General features: G+C 37.6%; 2 protein-coding genes and 1 non-coding gene across 4 annotated transcripts; 2 read left to right on the top strand and 1 right to left on the bottom strand.

Annotated features, from left to right (window-relative positions):
- Positions 1–6,284: 6,284 nt before the first annotated feature.
- Positions 6,285–21,010, top strand: LOC131300733 (histone-lysine N-methyltransferase family member SUVH9-like). 2 transcript variants are annotated; one of them, XR_009191045.1, is made up of 3 exons: positions 6,286–7,242; positions 8,414–9,662; positions 20,576–21,010. XR_009191045.1 is itself a non-coding variant. In XM_058326699.1 (2 exons), the coding sequence occupies exons 1-2, from the start codon at positions 6,450–6,452 to the stop codon at positions 9,589–9,591; spliced, it is 1,971 nt and encodes a 656-aa protein (XP_058182682.1). In that variant the 5' UTR covers positions 6,285–6,449; the 3' UTR covers positions 9,592–14,181. The 2 variants fall into 2 exon arrangements, 1 of the variants encoding a protein (XP_058182682.1); XM_058326699.1 differs by lacking the exon at positions 20,576–21,010 and having other exon boundaries at positions 6,285–7,242; positions 8,414–14,181.
- LOC131299563 (uncharacterized 16 kDa protein in middle repetitive insertion sequence WIS1-like) lies at positions 11,247–11,715 on the top strand. Its single transcript, XM_058325149.1, has 2 exons — positions 11,247–11,288; positions 11,383–11,715. Exons 1-2 carry the CDS (start codon positions 11,247–11,249, stop codon positions 11,713–11,715), a joined length of 375 nt encoding a protein of 124 aa, XP_058181132.1.
- On the bottom strand, positions 15,001–15,108 carry LOC131302143 (small nucleolar RNA snoR100). The gene has a single exon (XR_009191618.1). It is a non-coding gene; the product is annotated as a small nucleolar RNA snoR100 (small nucleolar RNA).
- Positions 21,011–23,023: the final 2,013 nt, after the last annotated feature.

Raw genomic sequence — 23,023 nt, 5'->3', positions numbered from 1 at the left:
TAAGATTTAAAAACTGAACTCGCTTATTATATAGATAATACATTGGCGTAGAACTATTCGGAATCTCAAGGGAAATGTCAGAGGCAGAAAAGCCTTTTAATTTTTGGAGGCTTTCACATAGCATAGCACTCCTAGTACTAATTAAGCAAGGAAATAAGAGAGCATAATTAAAAACAGAGGAAAAACAAACGTGGAGTACAAAGACGCGGCGCTTGACCTGTGAGACCCTCCTCCTCCTCCTCCGTGTCCAGCTACGACTCCAACACCGCCACGTCTACCACCGCCTCCATGACCGCCGCCACCTTTGGCGACCGCTGCAGTTGACATTGTAGCAACCACTACGACAAGCGCGAGAACAACTTTGCTTGCTGGTGACAAGGACAACTTCATCTCGGTAATCTTTTCACTCAAGCGACTGCCCTCTGGGATAGCTTTAGTATCGATAGGCTAACACCAACAGATTTCTCGACTGTGTTAGCCCACAAAGATTTGAAGTAGTAATTTGGAATGTTCCCTTTTTCCTTTTCCCTTTTTAGCGTTCTTAGATTTGCAGAGGTCTTATTATTATACATATAAATAGCAGCAGATTGTCCATGCCTAGAGGCACGCTCAACGTAAATTTCCTATAATATCGTAATTTGCCTGCATGAATACATTTGTCTCTAAAGTCACATCAATCTTTCCATCTTCTCAAAAATCCAAATCAAAATCTTTCCATGCGCAATAATAAATTCACATAAAGGTGCACCCCCCAAAAAAAATAAGTATAAACAGTCAAAAATCTAACCCGGAGAAAGGCAATTACTATTACCAAAAAAAAAAGAGGCAATTATTGGTATTTACCAAAAATTGAGAAAAGTAACGTAAAGGTTAGGAGAGAGAGATATTTGGTAGAGAAGAAGTGATTAAGTTTTTGTTTTTCCCCAGATCGTACGGCTACAATTTGAACATGAAGTAATCAAGCGGCTGTCGAGATTGCTCTTGTTTGTATGCCTAGATATTTTCAAAAGATTCTGCTCTAGTATATAATATATATTCACACACACTAGCGGATGCTCATGCCTAAAGGCATGTCCAAAGGAAATATAGTCTCAACTTAAATAAGTTGTCTGCTCTACCCGTCCAATATAACCTACTCTCTGACTCACTTTAAAAAGCTCATGCCAAGGTAGAGAATAAATAATAATAATAATAAGGCAATAATTTATAGGTTAATTATCAACCCTCTTGAAATAATATCAACTTAAAATGGAAAAAACCAAAAGGTAATAAATTGGAAAGGAAAGTGTATATATTACCACAATAGCAGGTCAAAGTATAACTTAAAGACATTCACTTAATCGGACGGCTGTGATCTTAGACTTGAAGATGATCAAAGGTGCTCATGTTTGTATGTGTGTAGACAAAAACCGCAATGTTCTATAATATAGATTTTAGAATAATTTTTGAAGTGGCCCTACAAAAAATCAACTCAATTGGATATTTGTAAGTTGTTGATCTAATTTTAAAACTTTTCATTCAGAATTCAAGATCTAAATTATCTTGCAGCGCCTGTATAGAAGGGCATTCATTAAAAAAATTATCTTGATTGGACATCAATAAGCATCATAATAGTTCATACTTTAAAATAATCTTTGTGTTTGGATACCTATCGTTGTCCGACCAACATAATTTTTCTTAGTAAATGATTATTTCAACAAGCCCTACAATGTCTGCGGTTCAGATCAAAGAAATATCGAGCACACAACTGTCTAATATTTTTTAAATATTCATTCAGATTTTGGAATATATCCTAAATTCTATCAAAATGAGAAAATGAAAAATTAGATTAAATACTTGCAATTATTTGATTGAGCTGTTTTTTTTTACTCCTACAAAATGAATCGAACAATTTTTCTAAAGTTATTGAACGGCTTAAATTTTTTGTATAGAATTCCGAAGTGGGTCCCACAAAACCATCAATTTCCTAGAACAAAGAATAGCTCAAATTGACTATTTGTGCTATTTTTTTATTGATTTCTCTTGGAGTACTATTTATAATTAGACCGGTCAATTTTTTTGGGTTAATTGTTCATCTTGTTGTGAGGAATCAAAAAAGTATGGAAATGTAAAGCGAAAGTTAAGAAGGAAAGTCTTTAGTGTCTTGTATGAAGTTTTTTCAACTTTGGTCTATATTATTATATTTTTTTGATTCGCCTCGCCATGGCCAACAATGTGATGTAATAATTATGATAAAAAAATGTAAGAAAAAGTTAAATAATACCGACTATCTTTGAGAAAAAAAAATAATTTAGACCAGAGGAACCTAGCTTTCTTTTTTCTTTGCGCAGAAAGGGAACCAAACTCTCTTGCTTCGATTTCAAGAAAAAAAATTTGACTACTTAACATGAAATATAGAATTAAAGTTGAAAAGAACTGCTAAGCAAATGAGTAAACAAGATGTGAAACCCAACAGACCCTAGTTCACTCTTGCTTCGATTTCAAGAGAAAAATTGACTATTTTACTTAATCTATTATATAAAATTAAAAATTATATTCAGGTAATTATGATAAACTAAAATTTCAAAATGATATAAAATATTATTAATCGTCAAACATAGATTATTTTTTAAGCTACTCGTGTGTTAAAATTAGACAAGGCCTAGTTTTTCCAAAAGTGCTAAAAGTACTAAATGAGCTTTTTTTCATCACTATAGGGATTTTTCCTTCACAAAATACGAAGAAAAAAAAGCCTCTCTAGTTCTTTTAACACTTTTGAGAAATTATGTGTAAATTGACAGACATAATAAAATTTTGAAAGAATATTGAGAGTTTATTGAGCTGTCGATAAACTTAACAAGAAAGTAGAATTTTTTATGTACTAACCGAAAAGTAGAATGAACAGTATTCTAATAATAAACTTCTTACATTTGACGATATATTTTCACACTTTGATGCACTTTTTAAACATTTGAATGCATTTTTTCCAATTTTAACAATAGCCTACTGTACTATCAAAAAAATAAAATACAACAGCCTACTATGTTATCAAAAAAAAATGGCTTATTTTTTTTATCCTTATTCAAATTTTTTTCGCATTTTAAAGTTTTTTGTTAATGTTTCGTCATGACGAGAGAAATCTAAAAAACAATAAAAAATTACGATCAAAACCTAAATTTTTTGAATAAAGACAAAAATAAGCCATTAAGCCAATTTTCTCGTCTTTTTAAAAAAAATTGATTTTTGATTAGTAATTTTTTTACTTTTTAAATTTCTCTTGTCATGACGAAACAATAATGAACACAAAATTGACAAAAAAACTAATAAATGCAATTTTTTTTTAATAAGGACAAAAAGTAAGCCATTTGGCCAAACAATCCCTAAATGGTTTTAGCATTCATTTGGCTTATTTGACCAAACAATCTCTAATTATGTTTTTAGCATTTTCGATTTTCAAATTGAAAAGTTGTAAGTAACCTCATTCATGAGGTGACCCAACTTGGATTTTCGTCACAATTATACTCCATAAACACTCGGACAAATACTTTACACACATTAGGTGTCGTTCCGCTTTCTTTTTAAACTTTATTTTTTAAACAAAAGGTAATTTCAAGCTCAAATATAATGAAAATAAAAAATAATTTTTTAATTTTTTTTGCACCGTTTAAAAATATTTCAATGAGATCTATCAAATAAAGTCCATATTGGTAGAAAAATTATTTACGTAAATACATAATTTTTTAGCTTGAATTACTTTCTTTTTCTAAAAGTTCTTTTTTAAAGAAACTAGAACGGGTATTTTTTGGTGGGTCTCATACACACTACTCTAGTTTTTTTTTTTTTTTTGATCCGCCACTACTCTAGTTTGTGTGGACTCCAAAGTAAATGTAAGTAAGTTTGTATAAGTGTATGTAGTTGGGTGTTCCGGATTCTAAAAATATGAACTTTTAGAAAATGAAGGTAATTTCAAACTCAAAAATTATGTGTTTTGATAAATAATTTTCCTAACAATATGGATCTTGTTTGATAAATCTTATTGAAATCTTTTAAACGATGAAAAAAATTAAAAAATTATTTTTTATTTTCATTATATATAAACTTGAAATTATCTTCTTTTTTAAAAATAATGTTTAAAAAGAAAGCGGAACGGTACCGTAGTTGTTGAATGATTCTTCTTGTCATCTCAAAAATAAAAAGAAAGATGACCCAACTTGACCGCCCGGTTTATAGGGACAGGGTCACAGGAGAGAATATGGTCCAATGTCAAATTCCTCCTCCCCGTGCTCCCTCCCTCTCTCCCATATCCCCAAACCCTCCTCCATTGACAAACTTCCAATTCTCTCTCTCTCTCTCTCTCTCTCTCTCTCTCGAACACGTACGCCACCTTCTTCCCCCTCCAAACTTCCAATTCTCTCTCTCTCTCATGAACAAGCCACCTACTTCCCCCTCCATTTCTCCATCCATAATAACTCCGTCCCTCTCTCCCCATCTAAAAAAATGGGTTCATTTTTTCCCTTCACTATAATCCCCAAATTGAAACCCAAGCTCGAACCCTTCCCACCCCCAGAAAAGCTTTTATTGACCATAAAAATCACTTCTATTGTTTGGTTGAAAGGGAAAGAGAGAAAAAAATAAAAATTTCATGTTTCGTAAATAATAAATTTTTTCAACCATTTTCCTCTCATTTTCAGTTTCTTTTCTTTTCCTTTCCTTAAGCTTCAAACGGAGCCTTAACTATTTTACTTAATCTATAATAATGCAAGTAGAAACTTTCAAATTATTGTTGTTAGTAGTAATACTCTAAAATTAAACGGTTATAAAAAGACTCCGTTCTGCTAAGATTCTTATTTTGTAAGTACTTATTTTTCTTGTTACAAGATTTGTCATTCTCTCACAATACATCACAATCAATTCAAAAAATAAAGTCACTTATTTTTCTTAGCGGAACAGAACCTAATTACTCATTTTGTCACGCCAAGATTGTCTCTTCTGAAAAGTCGTGTAATTTTTAATAAAAAGTAAGATAAAGATTGTCCTTTATTCTTTATTTAAAGAATAACGTACTTTCGTATATGCTTTATTCTTTGTGAGTTCTTCTATTAAAAATTAAAAACACAAACTATAATACACTTACACACTTTTTACATATTTTAATACATTTTTTTCAACATTAACAAAAATCCATTGGGCTCTTTTTAGCATTTTCTTTTGTTTTTACATACCAAATTATCTTAATTAATTTTTTAACTTGATGCAAAGATATTTTAAAAGTATGCGCAAAAGTACCTTTTTCTTTTTATTAAAAACTTATGAATCTTTTCATAGAATACAAGTATCTTTCATTTGACAGCGAAACAAATAATGTTATGGACCCCACACAAAAATGTGAAAGAGAAGTTATTGAGACACCAACGGGCCCGACACCCAACATTTTTTCAACCTTTATTTTTTTATTACAAAAGTATGCATTTTTTCCTAGAATATTACTCTCTCCATCCCTTCTTAAATATTCACTACGATTCTGCGTGTCATTTCTAATTGTATATATCTCTCGATGTATATTGCTAAAAATATATAATATAAATATTGTTTGATAGATCTTAATTATTCATGTAAGACAATGATTTTAAAAATATAATATATAATATATATTGAAAGATATAAAGGGACAGAGGAAGTATTATTTTAATTAATATTCGGGACCCCACATAAATATGTGATAGAGAAGTTATTGCGATGGCGGTGCACCTAATTATTCGCGATGGAGGGTGTTTAAAAGGGACTTATGCTCCAATGCACTTCAATTGTGTAGACGTCTCAATGTGCTCAAATGAAATTTCTTCACCGTGATCTATGTTGTTCAATTTATAGAGCTTGTTGAACACTACGAATCTACAATCATACCAAAAATCAAACTAATCGAACATCGATATCTGGATGATGAATGTAGATTTGTTTCACAATACCTTTTTTAAATCATACCAACCACCCACCCATTTTCATATACTTCATGTTACATGACCAATGAGCTAATGTTATGAAATTAATTTAAATTTTTTTTACGAATGATCTACCCAGCGTAATTTACTAATTAAACAGTTCAGATTACGATGATAAAATTTCGATTAAACACACCGATATGTCTTGCATTGACGCCGTAGTGCATTGCATTGACGCACCACGGGATCCACTTGTCTTTATTTTAAGTAACGTCACTCTTTGAGGTGACCCAAGTGAACCGTCCGGTTCTCCAAGTACAGTAGAGAGTATGCTCCAATACTAAATTCCTCTTCCCACTGTTCTTCTCTCCCACCCCCCAAAGCCTCTTCCACCATTAACAACAACAAACCTTCAACTCTCACTCCAAACTGAAACAACTCTCTCTCTCTCTCTTCCATGACCAATCCACCATTTCCCCTCTCCATTTCTCTACCCAGAACTCTCTCTTAAACAAAAGCCCCAACAACAAAATGGGCTCACTCATCCCCTTCCCAGATCTCAATTCCTTCCCTGACCCCACCACCACCACCACAACCGCCACCGACGCCGCCGCCGCCGCCCCCACCACTTTAATCCCCAAATTAGAACCCAAGCTCGAGCCATTCGACGACCCACACCCAGGCTTCACCCAACCCCTCAATTCCATACCAAACCCTAACCCCAACCACTCCCCTCAAACCCAACTCGACGAAACCAACGTCTACTCCGAATTCAACCGCATCTCCGAGCTCTTCCGCACCGCCTTCGCCAAGCAAAACGTCGACGTTCCGAATCCGAGCGCGGACGACGTTGTGGATCCCAACCCGCTCGCCATCGTGGCCGTACCCGACCAGAACAACCAGGTCGCCGTCGTTCCTCCGAAGCGGCGCCACCAGCCGAGGTCGTCGGAGCTGGTTAGGGTATTGGATTTGGGGTTGGACGACCAGAGGTACTTTCGCGATTTGGTGAGGAAGACGAGGATGATCTACGACTCGCTGCGGGTCTTCGCGGAGGAGAAGCGGCGGGCGCTGGGTCTGGAGCGGCGGACGGCGGCCCGGGGGGATCTGAAGGCGGCGACGGTGATGAGGGATCGGGGGCTGTGGCTGAACCGGGATAAGAGGATCGTGGGGTCCATACCGGGGGTTTACGTCGGAGACTTGTTCTTTTTCCGGATGGAGCTATGTGTTGTGGGGCTGCATGGGCAGTCTCAGGCCGGGATTGATTATGTCACGGCGAGCCATAGCTCCAACGGAGAGCCCATTGCTACCAGTGTTATTGTGTCAGGTGGGCCCAGAAAGTTATTACCCTCTCGAAATGTGTATGTATCTGGGGGTTATATAAATCAGTTGGATTCTCGAGCTTGGTTTGAATCTGGACCATTCATTTCTCATTTCGGGTATTTTGGGTAACTAGCATTGCTCGAAAACTTATCCAGGAAAATTTACGACGTTTTAAAAATATGTTCGGGGTTAAAGGTTTCATAAGCATCCGAGCTGTTGCCCTCTGAAAATGTATATATATCTGGGGCTTATAAATGAGCTTGATTCTCGAGCTTGGTTTTCAAACCAAACTTACCGATGGAAATTTATTATGGTAAGGGGAAGGTGTTAGGCACCCCTCATTTCAGGTATTTTTGGGTACCTACCATTGCTCAAAAACTTATGGAGGAAAATTTACGAAGTTTTAAATATATGTTTGGGGTTAAAGGTTTTCGATAAGCATCCAAGTTGCTGCCCTCTGAAATGTAAATATATCTGGGGCTTATAAATGAGCATGATTCTCGAGCTTGGTTTCAAAACTTACTGATTGAAATTTATTAGGTTTTAAAAATATGTTTTGAGTTTGCAATGTTTTTGATAAGTGGCAATTTAACGATAAAATTTTAACACGGTTTAAAATAGATTTTTAAAGTCTGGCTTATTTATCTGGTGTGAAGTTTTTTTTATCACAGCGAAATCTGGAACTGATGCCTGTGTAGTTTAAAATTTTAGAGATATAGGCTGAACGTGCTACCAATGTGCTTCAAAATGTGTTTACACCGAATTTATTTATGTAATAAAAAGTTAGTTTTTTAATGAGCTGAACACGAGCCCGAATTTGTTTAGATTGGGTGCCTCTTGAAAAATTATTAACACTGGAAAATTAGTTTATGATTTGGAAATGGTCAAGACTCAAGCTGCCTCTTGGAAATTCGTATTGCGTTTGGAGGCCTCTGGCCTTGTACATAGGAGCAAATCTTGTTGTCTTTTAGGTTTCTCATGCTTGATAAGGCGTAATCTAAGAGTTGTTTTTGGCATTTTACAAAATGCAGAAAGCTTTTTAGCAGTTAGAAAATAATTCACAGAAAATCGAATGCAGACATTGAGTTTGTGCTTATTTTTTAGTTGAACAAGGAGGGAAAGTTTGTATTTGGTAGTTGTCCTCACTAACAAACTTTTTTGGTCCGGCATTATAGGTGGCTACGAAGATGATGAAGATGCTGGCGATGTTATAATATATACGGGTCATGGGGGGCAGGACAAGACGCATTCGAGGCAATGCGCCCACCAGAAATTGGAGGGTGGGAATCTGGGACTGGAGCGGAGCATGCATTACGGGATTGAAGTGAGGGTGATTCGCGGGATGAGGTATGCAGGTTCGCCCAGCGGTAAAGTTTATGTTTATGATGGGTTATACAGGATTTTCTATTCATGGTTTGACGTGGGTAAGTCTGGTTTCGGAGTTTACAAGTTTAAACTCGTGAGAATGGAGAATCAACCTGAAATGGGTAGTTCTGTTCTGAGGTTAGCTAAGAGCCTTAGGACCGAACCGTTGTCTGTTAGACCGGTGGGCTATGTTAGTCTTGATATTTCAATGAATAAGGAAAATGTCCCGGTCTTATTGTATAATGATATCGATAGTGAGCATGATCCAATGTATTTCGAGTATATTGCGACGGTCGTGTTTCCTCCTCATGTGTATCAAGGGGGTAATGGTAATGGGTGTGATTGCATTTCTGGGTGTACGGATGATTGTCTTTGTACCTCCAAAAATGGTGGAGAGTTCGCTTATGATCAAAATGGGATTCTCATAAGAGGGAAACCTTTGATATTTGAATGTGGTACTAATTGTCGTTGCCCCCCAAGCTGCCGTAATCGCGTGAGCCAAAATGGCGTGAGGAACAGATTTGAGGTTTTTAGGTCAAGGGAAACCGGTTGGGGAGTTAGGTCGCTAGACTTGATTCAAGCTGGTTCCTTTATTTGTGAATATGCTGGAGTAGTTCTCACTAGAGAGCAAGCACAACTTTTTACAATGAATGGAGATAGTTTGGTGTATCCGAACCGGTTTGCTGACAGATGGACTGAATGGGGGGATTTATCGCAAATATTTTCAGATTATGTGCGTCCAGAACATCCGTCGATTCCTCCTCTGGATTTTGCAATGGATGTTTCAAGAATGAGGAATGTTGCTTGTTACATAAGCCACAGTTCAAGTCCTAATGTTCTGGTGCAGCTTGTGCTATATGACCACAATAATCTATTGTTCCCGCACATTATGCTATTCGCGATGGAGAACATCCCGCCCTTGAGAGAGCTCAGTATTGATTACGGGGTGGCTGATGAATGGACGGGGAAGCTTCGTATCTGTAACTAGCTGAATTTTGAGGAGTTGGTGCTTTTCTGTTTGTGGTGCAATGCAGTGTTCTGGGGTTGCAGTACACTGAGGTAAGCTCAAATTTCTTTGTAGGTAATTGTTCTTTTGAACTTCATAGTTATAGTTACACGAGCTTGTATGCATTATTTATTTATTTTATATGCTTCATTTATTTTATTTTATAAATGAATATTGATGTTGACAGAAAGGGCAAGAAGCGGCCAAATATGGCCTTTTATTGTTTTTTTGATGTAGACAAAAATGTGGGCCTTTTGATGAATTCAAATAGGGCAAGAAGCGGCCATATATGGTCTTGACGCATTTTCGGTGCAAATATGCCCTTACAGAGAATGAATGACCTGTCGGGGCCTCAGATATTCTGGATACGATGGAACTTTTAATGCATTCACATAGATTGTCCTCTTTTATATTGTATCGGCCTTTCCGTTACGTCTTGTCGGTCACTTATGTCTATTGAAGTCAAATTACAATTCAACCATGTAGGTTGAGCCAGGGATATCGTAATTGCCGTCCGTATACCTAGTGCTTATTCCGCTAGATTCATGTTGATATTGGGATTCATAAACCCTTCATTATCACCTTGAGAACTCCAACTTGTCTAGCCGTCGATTTTGTTATATCCCGGAGTTAGCATTCGCCCCGTTTTATCTGGATATTTTTGATAAGTAGCGTGCTTTCCTTCCATGGAGTCGTGTTCATGAAGTGTTGGGCTAGTGCGGTGGTGACACTAGCTGCTGTGGTAGAGCTAAAGTCCATGTAGTTGTTTGCCTATAGTTGTTTGTAGGTTCCAGGTGGGTGTTTATATAGCCTTAGAAGCTTCTCGACTTCTCGTAGAATCCTTTTTGTTTCTCTTGGATGAAGAGGCTTCCGCAGAGCTATTCAATTCTTCATGGTTGGTGTCGTGAAACACATTTTGGTCTGGAGTCTAATCTAGTTTTGTGGTGCGTTGATTGCTTGAAACTTCACCAGGTTTAGTTCGAAAAACTTTACAACTATGACTTTCCCCAAGCTCTTAATTTATTTGGTTTGCACGATGCTACTTCATATATTAAGTGCAATGCTTTCCGGCAGTTCTATTCTGGTGGCTTTATCAGTCCCCTCATCTGACTTGTCTATTTTCTTTTCCATTTGTTGTAAAGCTACTCTGTATTTGTCTTGGGAAATGATTGATTGCTGTTGCCTTAAATGTCAATACTCAGACTTCCAGCATTGTAAAGCAAGTGTTTTTATCGGCAAGCTGATACATCTAGATGGTATAGTTTTCTTAGAATCTTAGTCCTTGTGTATGATTTTCCATTTAGGCAAGCATTGGCTGGTTGCAAGGAGTTTGCTGATGATATCATGTTGTCTCTTATTGCACAATTCCTAGAACTAGGATAAAGTTTTGCTTCTGAAAATATCTTCCTTTTTAGGAATGTATTTGAGATTTCATTCCTCTTATTTAGTCTGACCAGAAATCAAAAGTTGAATCCCCCTTTAGTTTCAAGTAGTGCATGCATGGTCTATGATACATAAAATCTCTATACCCAAGGTCCTAACGAAGCTTTTTTTGCGAGCAGCAAATCTGCATGAGTGTCACTTTCGATTTGCACGGAAAGGGAGTGAAGGAGAGAAATTGAGTTTTTGGTCAACGGATGCAAACAATTGTGATCATGAAGTATGTGTGCGGTAAACAGGTGAGATTAACATAGGAGCTCTCTCTCCTTTCTCTCTTTACTTCATCTGTTAGGGTTTCTCTAGGGGGGTGGGGGCTGCCGCCCCTTGCTCCAGCTCCTCTCCTCCTCCTTTGCCGGCCACCCCCCCTCATCTCACCGCCCGTCATGTCCCTTCCCTAACCAGATCCTCTTCTCGCCTCTGCCATCTCCTTTTCCGACACCGCCTCCTCCACTGCCAGCTCCTCTCCGCCCTCTCTCCACCGCTGCTACCTCCTTTCTGCCACCGCGCCGCCTCCGCCTTCTCCTCACCACCTGCCCACCTCCTCCTCAGCCACCTCCCACTGGTCCGGTGCTCAGGATAGCTCTAACGGAGAGATGGAGTAGGGTGGATCGGCTCCCTCTGGCAATAAGTCGCCAGCTTCCTGGGTGGCATTTCACTGGCGAATGATCCTTGACCGAAGGTTCCTGAACCGGCTGTCTTTGGCTCGGTTTTTTCCCGGCTGGTCTCCCCAGTCCAGTGACTGTACCGGTCTGGTTTTTCCAGATCCGGTGGGCGTGGTAAGTGGGTGAATAAGTTTTCAGTTTGGTTAGGTTGTTTTCTGTTTTGGTTTGGTGTTGATTTCATCTGTGCTTATGGCTAGGGTTTGAACTGAGTGTCCCTTTGAGCTCTACTACTAAAATCGGAGACGGGCCCTATACCCTGCATTTATGTATGGTCTGCTTTTGCAGTATGTGCTTTGGAGCCTCCTAGTGGATGTGTTCCGTTGTCTAGGTTTTAGTAGTTTTGGTTCATTCCTGTATTTTTTGATGAAATCGTTGTAGCCTTCGGGCTTTTACCTTCGGGTATTGTGAAATGAATTGATTGCCTGTTCAAAAAAAAAACATGGGTACAAGAAGAAGGCTACACAAGGATAAAGATACATGACACAAGTTTTAGTTCGATAAAGATACATAATTTTATTTTGTTAAAATCGTGACTAAGAAAAGTTGTAGTTCTTAATTGGATGCATCATTAAAGGAAAATCGTAGACTAAGAAAAGTTTGAGTTCTTAATTGGATGCATCATTAAAGAAAACATTTTCCTACTTCAATGTGAGTGCAGAGGAAACAATGAAAAGGTTCCTTGAAATGGCTTTTGTTCATACACAGATATCGGGTTTATGGAAAAGTTAAGGTTTTAGATTCTTAATTATTGTGGGGAATATTGTTTCTTAAATGCAGAGGAGAATCCTCTGTCGCTAGAAGTTGACAAATCTGCAATTGTAAGGTCTGGGTTGGCATTGTGAAGCCAGAATTGCAAGAGGGTAACTGTAGGGTTGCCAGTGGGAAGACAATGTTAGTCAATTTTGTTCTTTCATGTGACATGGCTGAGTGATAATGGGGGGTTTTTCAAAAAACTTGACGATATTGGTTGCATACATGCATGCGTATAGAGCACCTGTGGATTCTTTTGTGTGGTACCCTGTGGCCTTCATCTACACCCTTCTCGCTGGATTCTCAAGCTGTATGGATTGTTTTCGTAAAATATACTAAGAATTGCCCTAGAATTAATAATAACATGCATATTAATTCTGATGTTAGTGCTCATAATAGATCATTGTTTTTGCATTTATATTACCGTAGTGCTACATGATATCGATTTTAAAACAACAATGACAAAATAATACATATTTTTTCTAACCCAAGACATGAGAGCCCTCATGATCTCCAGCACATTGAAATACACCATATCATAAAGCTGACCACATAACCAACCAGTTTGCAAGAACAAACCTCTGATTACAATTACTTAGAAAATCACCTAGATTAACACCCGAAGATCTAGGTAAGGAAAGAAAGAGAATGGTTCCAAAAAGAGAGAAATGATCTTCTTTCTCGGTGAGATCAATTACAGTCCAGTTCCTGCATTGACTTGTAAAATGCTCTTAAGACCCAACTTGCACTGCATTATTGTGCCTTTAAAAAGTTACTGAAATTTGGTAAGTGGGAAGAGGCAAGTTAAAAAGCTTGTTAAGCGTTAGAATTATTTGATTTGACAAAAAACAAAGCGTCAAAGACCCATAATTATCATTAGGATCTCAAAATTGGAATCAAAGGGAAACTGAAGAATAAGTTGTGAACCTCACAATTCGGAATTTTCATCAGTTAAGAACATTCAATATTCAATTTCATTCTTCTGTAAAACCATCTTCATGGGAAAAGACGATACCAATCAGGAGGTGTCAAAATCACCATATAAAATGTGAGTTTCCTTTCCTATTAATTAGGAACATTCCTTTTAAAGGTTAATCACCATCAAATTGTGATAAATTCATGTGTGTTACTAAGTCAATTGTTCTACATCCTTTTTTGTAAACCATCATGATGACTCTACTCCCTAAAACCATGAAAGGCAGTTTCTCTGTTCTTTCCATGACTTGCAATTCTTTTACCGCATGGGTCACGTGGCACACATGTTAATTTCCTCCAAAATGACTACAATTTACATCTGACATTGGTAACTACCAAATCCAAAAATTAAAATACCTTGAAGTAAATGAGAAGACATCAAGGAATATAAAAGAGGTGAATCTCAACATTTCAAGCCTTGAATGTTTTCCTCTTTCTCGTACTAAGTTTAGTCTCTTATCCCAATGAGGTAAATAAGAAGTGACCACAAAGTGGATTTCAAGCACCAAATACTCTTTTAATTATCTTAATCACAACAACACAAGAAGGAACAGTAGTACCTAATGCATTGTCAATATAGCAATGAACAAATGAGTGGAGAACTTGTTGCAAGTGGAGAGTAGTATTCCCTTCGTTGGAGTTCTCAAAGGCGTGCGTAGGCACACTCCCAGCGCCTTGCAGACCCCCAGGCGAGGCGACTTGAAAAAGGCGAGCAAAAAGCGCAAAAAACCGACAAGGCGGAAAAGTGACAAGGCACAAAAAAGCGCACATAACACCATTGTTTTCAGAAATAAATTTTTTTTTTGCATAGGTGCACCGCTCTTCAAAAAGGCACACACCTCGTCTTGCACCTCTCGGCTCAGGCCTAACAGGACTTTACATCTCGGTGCACCTTTCGCCCTTGACAACTATGCTCTGTCCAAAATGTTGGTCCCTTTCGGGGAATCCAACTTTTTAAGAAAACACAATCATTACACTTCCAAATAAATGAATTTCAAAATTGCCCTCCTTTAGAAAATGTAATGATTACCTTTTAAACTCTAATTCATTTCTCCTCTACTTTTGTGTTTGAATTTGAATATGGGAATGAAGGGTGAACAAGGATATAACTCAATTTTTTCTCCTTGTCTAATTAAAATGGACTAGAATTTTGGGACATCCCAAAATAGAAAGGTGGACCAACTTTTTGGGATGGAGGGAGTAGTTAAGGAAAAAGATGACAAATAAAATAGCGAGTGACCCATAGTGTCTTTGAGTGAGCTAAATGTAGAACGGAAGCGAGACCTTAGTTGCACGAAGCGAGGGCGTGGGAGTGGAGGAACATTGAAGCTTCTCGTTTGGAGCGCTGGGGATCATTTAGGTGTAATTTATAGTGCCAAAGCTTGGCAGCAACAACAACAACAACATAACATAACTCATCTAGTCTCCAATCATTGGAGGTATGGGCGGGGAATGATTGGAGACAGACCTAACCTTTGGCAATATATGCACAAAGTGGCTGCTCTCAGAATACCACTGAAATAGTGGCCCCCCTAAACCTCCTAGAACCGAGGAGCTATAGGGACATTTTGTTGTAGAACCATGCCCCCAAATCAAAGCCAAATGACATCAAAAAGGGCAGGCCTAGAGACCCAAATCAATTTATGTGCACATTACCATGATTCCATCATTGATAGTCCAGAGCATTAGTATGCACATAATGCCGAAGCTTGGTAGATCCACCCAATTAATCAATTGCCAATCATAGAAGCTCCTAGCTTAGACAATCTCTCCACTTAAGAATTGGAGTCAATTGCAAATTCCTTCTTCCGAAATATAATCGAATCTTGTGTTCATACTATCGAAATATAATCGAATCTTGTGTTCATACTAAGTATTTCAGTAAATTTCAGTCAAAGGGAATCTTCGATCTTCAAACCAGACTCCTAGTGTTGCGATTCATGGATATGAACAATGACTCCATTGTGTCTTCCGATTCGTTGATGGTGACTAGCGAAAGGGTGCGGTAGACTTGTCATTCGAACCTCTTCTCTTCCTCCTCACAAGGATATTGCTTAACCGAACTTTGTCTCCATTCGTGCTTCTTGCACAACGTCATCTCGTTCATAAACATCCACAACAGTGGCTTGTCAACCACCTCATCTACCACATTCTTCGGTTCCGGCTCCTTCACAAACCTTCTTGAGGATTGGAACTCGAGCTCTGATAAAAAAATTACCAAAACCAAAGATATGACTCAAGACATAATGCCAAAAGAAATTCCCTAATCAAAGTTATAACTATATCAAATCTTCCTAGAATGTTGGCCTTCATATTATCAAATTGTTGGCATGCATATTCAATTAATAAACTATTTTAGAGTTTTCTTTATGTTCCTTATTCATGGTGATCTATTTCTAATGGATTCAACCCGTTAGCTAGGACAAATCTAACAAAACACGCTATCGAATGATACCTTACTCCTCTGTTTACTAGAACAATAAGTTGTTCTTTAGGCCTGCTAGGACTTACTCCTTGTGAAAATTACATTTTTGGGTTTATTATTTGGAGGCTTCTTTCCCCTCGCCGTAAATATTTCATTAGTCTAAGTTTGATTTGCTTATGATGGGACATTGTCTCCTAGGCTTTTTTAATTTTGCAGGGAAGTGATGCGTGCAATAAATGGTTGATGCTTGTGAGGTTATCTTTGAAAGTTTTAAATCATCCCTTGTCTATCTGCTTTTAATTTCCAAGAGACAGGATAGCTTTGGATAGCAATGCTACGGGGAGAGGTAGACCTAAATTGACATTAGATGCTGTTGTGCGCAAACATATGAGTATAATGGGTTTGTGTGAACAAGTGGCCATTGACAGAGCTCAATGGAGGAAAATGATTCATGTAGCTGACTCCAAGTGATTGGGACATAAGGCTCGGTTTTGGTTTGGGTCTTTTTTTTTGAGGGGGTGGGGGGGTGGGTAATAGTTAGTGTCCCATGTTGAGAAGTTGTTTTGCGATCCATGAAAATTACCTCTTCCCTTTTACGTACTAATTCCGTAGGAGGCTTTACATTGTGTAACAACTTAGAATGATTAGTATTAAGGAAGACTTCCCACATTAAAAGCCTTTTTACGGGGTATAATAGATATTGTAAAGGGAAACGAAGGATACGTGATGAGAAGGAAAATAATTACTTGTGATGCGTTTCTTCTTTATATGGTAAGTTTATTCTTTTCAAGATGTCAATTGATCTTCATGACGAAATCACTCACGTGTAAATATTTTTGCTTTGTAAAATGTGTCCTTAATCATGGATAACAACCTAAACCTCTTTCATTTGCTCGCTTTGATGTGTCCTGGCCCCATTTACTTATCTTTATTCTCTTTAAAGCATCTAGAATTGTTATGCTATTGCTCAGCTTCCATTTCTTGGTGGGGCTTTGTTTGCACCAAGTAGTTTTTTTTTGTTCTCATTGTTATTTCTTGTTGCAAATTTGACAACTCAGAAATGGATTCCATGATGGAAACTGAACTAGTATTTAAGGTGTTTGTTTGTTTCCATGGGAAGCTATGTTTACCGTGGTTTATAAATGCCTTGTTCTCTTGGGCATCTGGTGTCCTGTTATGGCTATCTGAAAAGAAAGAAATTATAGGGGCATTATTTCACCAAATAATAGTCCACACTCTTCTTATTGGATGTCCTGAAGCTATTGTCCACACTCTACTGTCAAGGCGCCAAGTAGTTTTCTTTAAACTTTTTGCCCTGCATTCTGAAATGTTATAGTACTTTAAAGACCCTTTGAATTACTATTTGCATTCTCAAGGTGACCATTTTATGCGCCTTCATTACTATTGGTTTGTAATGCATTTTTCTTGGCCCCATGAATCAGTAGGGTTATGTGTGTGTCTTTCAATTGGATACTTGCTATGGTTTACGGCATTGTATGGGTTATCTGCTTTAGAAGTCTCAAGTAAAGTCCAAAGGTCCAATGCATGGGAAGAAGCCATTTTGGTCTAATGTTTGATAATCATTTTTTGTTTATTAATATCTGTTTAGAATCTAATCAAATAAGTAGGCAGGTTATTTCATAAATGGATTGTCACAAAGTTTTGGCATTGTATTTGTCAGACTTGATCAATTCTCGTAAAGTAGTAATATTGAACTCAGCAAAAAAAGATTAATAAAAGTGAGAGCTGTTTAATGTGTGTCAAGGGTTCCTTGTTTCTCTCTCCCTTTCTCCCTTGCAGTTCTGCATCACATGGTCTTGATGGCGGTGAGACTGTTGGTTGTGTCCGTGTGGAATATGATCCACTATCCGTTTATCCTTTGCTTGATATTTGATTAAGTAGAACATGAGTTAGTTTAACAGAAAAGGCAGACGGGGTTAAATAAGGTGCTTAGCAGTTAGCACTGTATATTTTGGAGTACTACTAGTACTATTCAGGTGGAAGTTCTAAAATGGATTCTTGTGAGTTACAACAGTGGAGGTGGTATGAAGGAAATTTGATCTGTTGAGCAGCTTCAGAAGAGTCAGCAGAGGCCTGGAAATAGGGAAAATGACCGAGAGCTACTACCCGTCTTAGACTATTCAAGAGTCATAAATATTCAATGGATATCCATATGGATTTTTCCCAGAATGTTTTATGATGAGCAAATTCCTTATGAACTGACTACCTCCTGTGGTGGCTTAGGAGCCTTTGTTTGATGAAATTGGGAGCAGGTGCAGAGGAGGTAGAGGATATAGAAGAATTTATGGTTGGGAGTGTCTATAGGAGCTTGTATACGGATACAGGTATCTATAAAGATCAACATATAGAAACACTAAAATATTATTGTATTGTATTTTGCAACTCGGTATCCGGCCCAATGGACGACTAATCGAGGGGTCCAAATCCCATTGTCCACTAGCGAGGGGCTTAATTGAAGGCAGGACAAAGCCTTGTATGGACTGGCCTAACACACGAATTGGTTCCGTGTGGGTGGGAGTCGAACCCCTTATTAGAGGCTTCTTGAGGCTTCTAGTTGCCAGGTGAATACCACTGCACCAACCCGTAGGAGGTTTATTGTATCTTATCATTACTTCATATTTTCCTACTTAGGTTGCTTTTATTTTGTTTCTTTTGGGATTTATATGCTAGATAGGTTCTATCCTAGTTGTGAGCGTGCTCCTTTATTGGTAGAATGAGGTTTCTAGAAGATTTTGACTTCATGGTGCAGGAGCAAGCTTTTGAGGTAGATTTGCCACCTTGAAGGAGGGTCTTGCGTCTAAGCTAAGAACTCCCTTTGATGTACTAGTTAGAACAACTGAACATGCATGCAGTCTACAAGATTGAACATGGGATGAAATGTTGAAAAGTAATGGTTCTACTGCAAAGTTTGTCTGTATATAGATTTTCTTTTTCTTTTTTTTCGGAACGTTCATCTAACCTCCTTGAATTTATGCTCCCTGAAGTTAAAGTTATTTCAAAATTTGGGTTGTAATGATAATAATTATACTCCTTTCCATTGGTCAATTGCGTACTTGTTAAGTTACCCCAAAGGTAAAAAAAAATGTAAGGTTGTTGGAAATACAATGTAACCCTTATCTTCAAAAGTTAAAACGGTCTCAGTTTGATGATGACAAAGTTGGAACAAGCACGCAGAGAGCACTGTACACCAGAGAGTTGTATGGTGTGTTTGTTGGTTAACTTCTCTGTTTTTCGGATTTGGATGCCCCTGCGCATAAAGATATGGATGGGGATGCCGATTCATATGCAGCTAGAAAGGCTCGTTCGAGTGATTCATAAACCGGATAAATAAGCACATCTGGAATGCTACTTCGAGAAAGGCTGCTTCAGGATAAACGAGATATGTTAGTTCGGCTGATGCTGGTTTGGATGCTTACCTTATCTTTTTCCACCGACCTCGGTTCGGTTGGCTCTTTGAGATCAACTGAAAAGGTTGTTAGCCCTCTCTCCTCCGGTTCTAGGCCCTTCGATCTTAGAAATTCAAGAATTCCCTTCGCTATTTAACTTCCCCATAGGGCCTACGGTAGGTGTGTAAATCAGTAAATTAAGGGGCCTTCACGGCTTGATAACCATGTGTTACAGGCCATGGAAATGCCATTATCAATGATTATTGAGTTGATCCTCCGTTCCCATCTTTCAAAGAAGACAAAAGCAATGTGACACTGGCAATATCTCGCACTTGAAAAATAGATGCCATATAGCCGATTAATTGACTATGAAATGAAATAGTTGATTCATTCAATCATGCCCTTCCTTGAATGAAAAGCAGCTGATTGGTAATTAATGTGCGCTCCTGTGGGAGTCGAACCCACCACATAGGCTTTTTCCTTGTTCTACCGAGATGAACTACAGAGCGTGAGGGAGATTAGATTACTTATTCGATTATTAACCGCAAAGCTTTCCACGAGGAGCCCCCTAAGTCACTAATAGCAGAATTAGGGGTATACGAGGCCGTGTTTTACATGGCTGAGTGCAGGGTCACTCTGCTGACCGAAGCCGGCGTAAGTCCCTCCCAAAACAAAAGGGACTGGAACCGCTCCACACATCTCTTTCGGAACGAGCCTTTACTGACGCTGCTGCTGCTACTGGAGCTAGCCTTTGCGAGTTGGCGATTGGTCAGCAACCTTTAACTCCAAACGAGTTAGCATATGATAGAATTGTATTGTCAGGGCCCTTACCGTTCAGATTGAAGAAAGATCAAAGCATATTAAGAAGGAACAACTTTCAAGTAATCTCTGGCGCGGTAGGAGCTTTCTTTGCTGTCCTTCTGCTATTGCGCAGTGTTCCTTTCTTATAGATAGAAAGGCGCTTTCAAATCTTCTTAACCCGAAATGGCTGAGTAGAGGATGGACATACGAAGAGCCCTCTCTCTTAGGATCTTGTGACATAGCTTATTTAGTTGATATTTGTCTATTTAGTAATAAAAGTGCCTTTGGTTGATACATATGGATTCTGGGCGCATAATTGTGAGTGCGCATCATTGTGAGTGCAGGAATATGATGTATCATTGGTGGTTCCAATTGGTTTTGTTTATTTTCTATTCTATGCTAAATTGACTGAAATGCAGCAATGTCTTTTTGTTTCTGTTTTTTCTTTTGTCATTCGTCGTCGAAATTGACCAAACTCTTAATTTTCAATTGATTGCCTTGTGCAGATGGAGTTGCGTCAATCTTTAGGCCGCAGCTTTCTCTGACCCATTTCCCAGACTGTGGTCTCCAGCACAGAATGCTTTATATTTATTGACTAGATTTTACAAAGGAAAAAAAGAAGGAAAAAAAAAAACCTGTTGTGGCTTTACCTTTGCTTTCTTGGTCTTCAGTTCGCCAACGATACGGTTCCCAGATATTGTAGAGAGGGAATCGAGTTGATATGAACTGAAAGCCCTGCAATTCCGCCGGATGGTATCTCTAACACCAACGAATCTCACCAGCTTCAGATGAGTTTGTTGCATGACTGTATAAACTCTCGTAGTTACAACTTGTGTATATATGAATTACATGGCATTTGGATAATGTTTGTACAGGAATTGTAGCATCAATGCATTTGCGGAATGATGAATGCAATCCAATTTTTTTTTTTTTTTAAATAATGTTTGTAGTCATCTTGTGTGCATAAATTGACTCAGATTTGTAGTAGAACACCGATTTGTTGCAGCCTATTGCTTTCACACCGATTTGTTGCAGCCTATTGCTTTTGTCTTTTGTGTGAAAGCGGCTTTGAAGAGCTGGGGAAAATGGGATTGGATCTGGTCAATTTGGCTTTGGACCAATTTGGTATACTTTTAGATGGTTCGGATGTACTACATGGACCAAACTGGTCCGAGACAAATTGAGGGGATCTGGTCCCGAAGTTTGGGGCTTGAGTTTTTAATAGCCACACACCAAACAGCTGGTTCCTTTTTTTGGTTTATTAGTAAATTCTTCACAGAGATTCCGTTAATTCTGGGAAATTCTAACCGCTCTTGGAAAATTCTGCGCACGATCTGGTCATTCACGGGGTTGGATTTACGTAGATCGGTACCGTTTGGGTTTTTTCTGTTTTTCATTTGGTTCTTCCTTGATTTCTTTTTTGGGATGTTAAATTGTCGATTACTGATATAGTCACGTGTTTGTATGGATTGTATTTAGTGGGTTTGGGTAAAAGATTGGTAGAGAGTGCACATTTATTGGTTGATTTTCAGAAATTCGGTGTCTCAGTTTTCCCTACGAATTCAAAAAACATACCTATCGATGTGGGATTGAGTTGATTTTTTAGAAGGTACTGTAAAAAAAAAAATTAAAATTTGAGTAATTTTTTTTTTGTATTTTTGTGGGGTCCGGAGGAAAAAAGGGAGTGACTGTAGCACCTCTGGGGAGAAAAGGAGACGAGTCAGAGATTTTAGTTGTACCTTGTGTGTTTCCTTGTAAGCTTATGTTTGGTCCATTTTCCATTGGTGCTCCGTGTAGAACTTAATCTCGTTCCATAAACACTTGACCTTTTAAGTACTACTCATGTGACGCAGTGCCCAATTTATAAATCAAACAAAAATAAATTTTTTTGAGTCAACAAATAAATATTTTCATGAATGGTTTTAGGAAATTCTTCACACTAAAGCCCATTTGTTACTAATAGGTATGCAAAGCAAATTTTTTTTTTAAAAATTATGCATAGAAGTGTTTTATTTTAATTTTAATATTCCATGAACTATAATTTTGAGACAGAAGGAGTATCAATCTCTCTCTGCTACTATGCGATCGTTGTATGCTTAGTCGTATTTTAAGCTTATAGATAAGAGGGTATTAAGAAAGAACTTAATTTGGAATTGTGTTAGAGTAAAGGAGTTGATGGTAGATTAGATTCAGAAAACTCAATATAATTGAGGTTTTGATCTTGACAATTCTTAGGATTTCTATCAATTAATTGATAATTATTAGTTACAGGTTTGTTGAAATTGTTGAAATATAATAAGGAATTTATAAGGAGTTGTTAGGTAATTCAACGTTGAGTTTTTTTTACATGTAATAATAATAATAATAATAATAATAATAATAATAATAATAATAATACAGCTAGTATAAGATAGTGGTTCTTCTGGAAATGGTGAAACAGTACTGTTTATTTTCTTACTGTCTAAATTTCCATGTGTTTCGTTCACATCCATTTGTAACTAACCAAAATAATATACAAATCTAGGCTCCGTTTATTTGGACATAAAATATTTTCCGATAAAATGTTTTACTTATTTTCCGGTGTTTGGTTGTGTAAAAAATGATGAAAATATTTTACATGTAAAACATTTTCCATCAATTGAATGATAATGACTTACCCTTAAATCCTCCGTAAGTTATTTTCTGAAATGAACCCGCTACCTTCTACTGTAATTGTCACTGCTCAGTTTTCTCGATCATCAGTCCTGACTGACGTTCAATTCCAATAATCTCATATCTCTCCACCATTTAAACTCCCCATCTCCCTCTCTACACTATTTTGTTGATTTCCAAAAATGTTTTCAAGTGCCAACCAAACACCAAAAAATAAAAGTTTAAAGTTTGTTTTCTAAAAAAATATTTTACATGAAAAACATTTTACATTGAAACAAACGCAGCCCTAATGTCAATATATA

This window comes from Rhododendron vialii, chromosome 9a (assembly GCF_030253575.1).
Source record: "Rhododendron vialii isolate Sample 1 chromosome 9a, ASM3025357v1".
NCBI lineage: Eukaryota > Viridiplantae > Streptophyta > Magnoliopsida > Ericales > Ericaceae > Rhododendron > Rhododendron vialii.
Note: the sequence above shows the minus strand (reverse complement) of the source record. Positions and strands in the feature narration are given on the sequence as shown.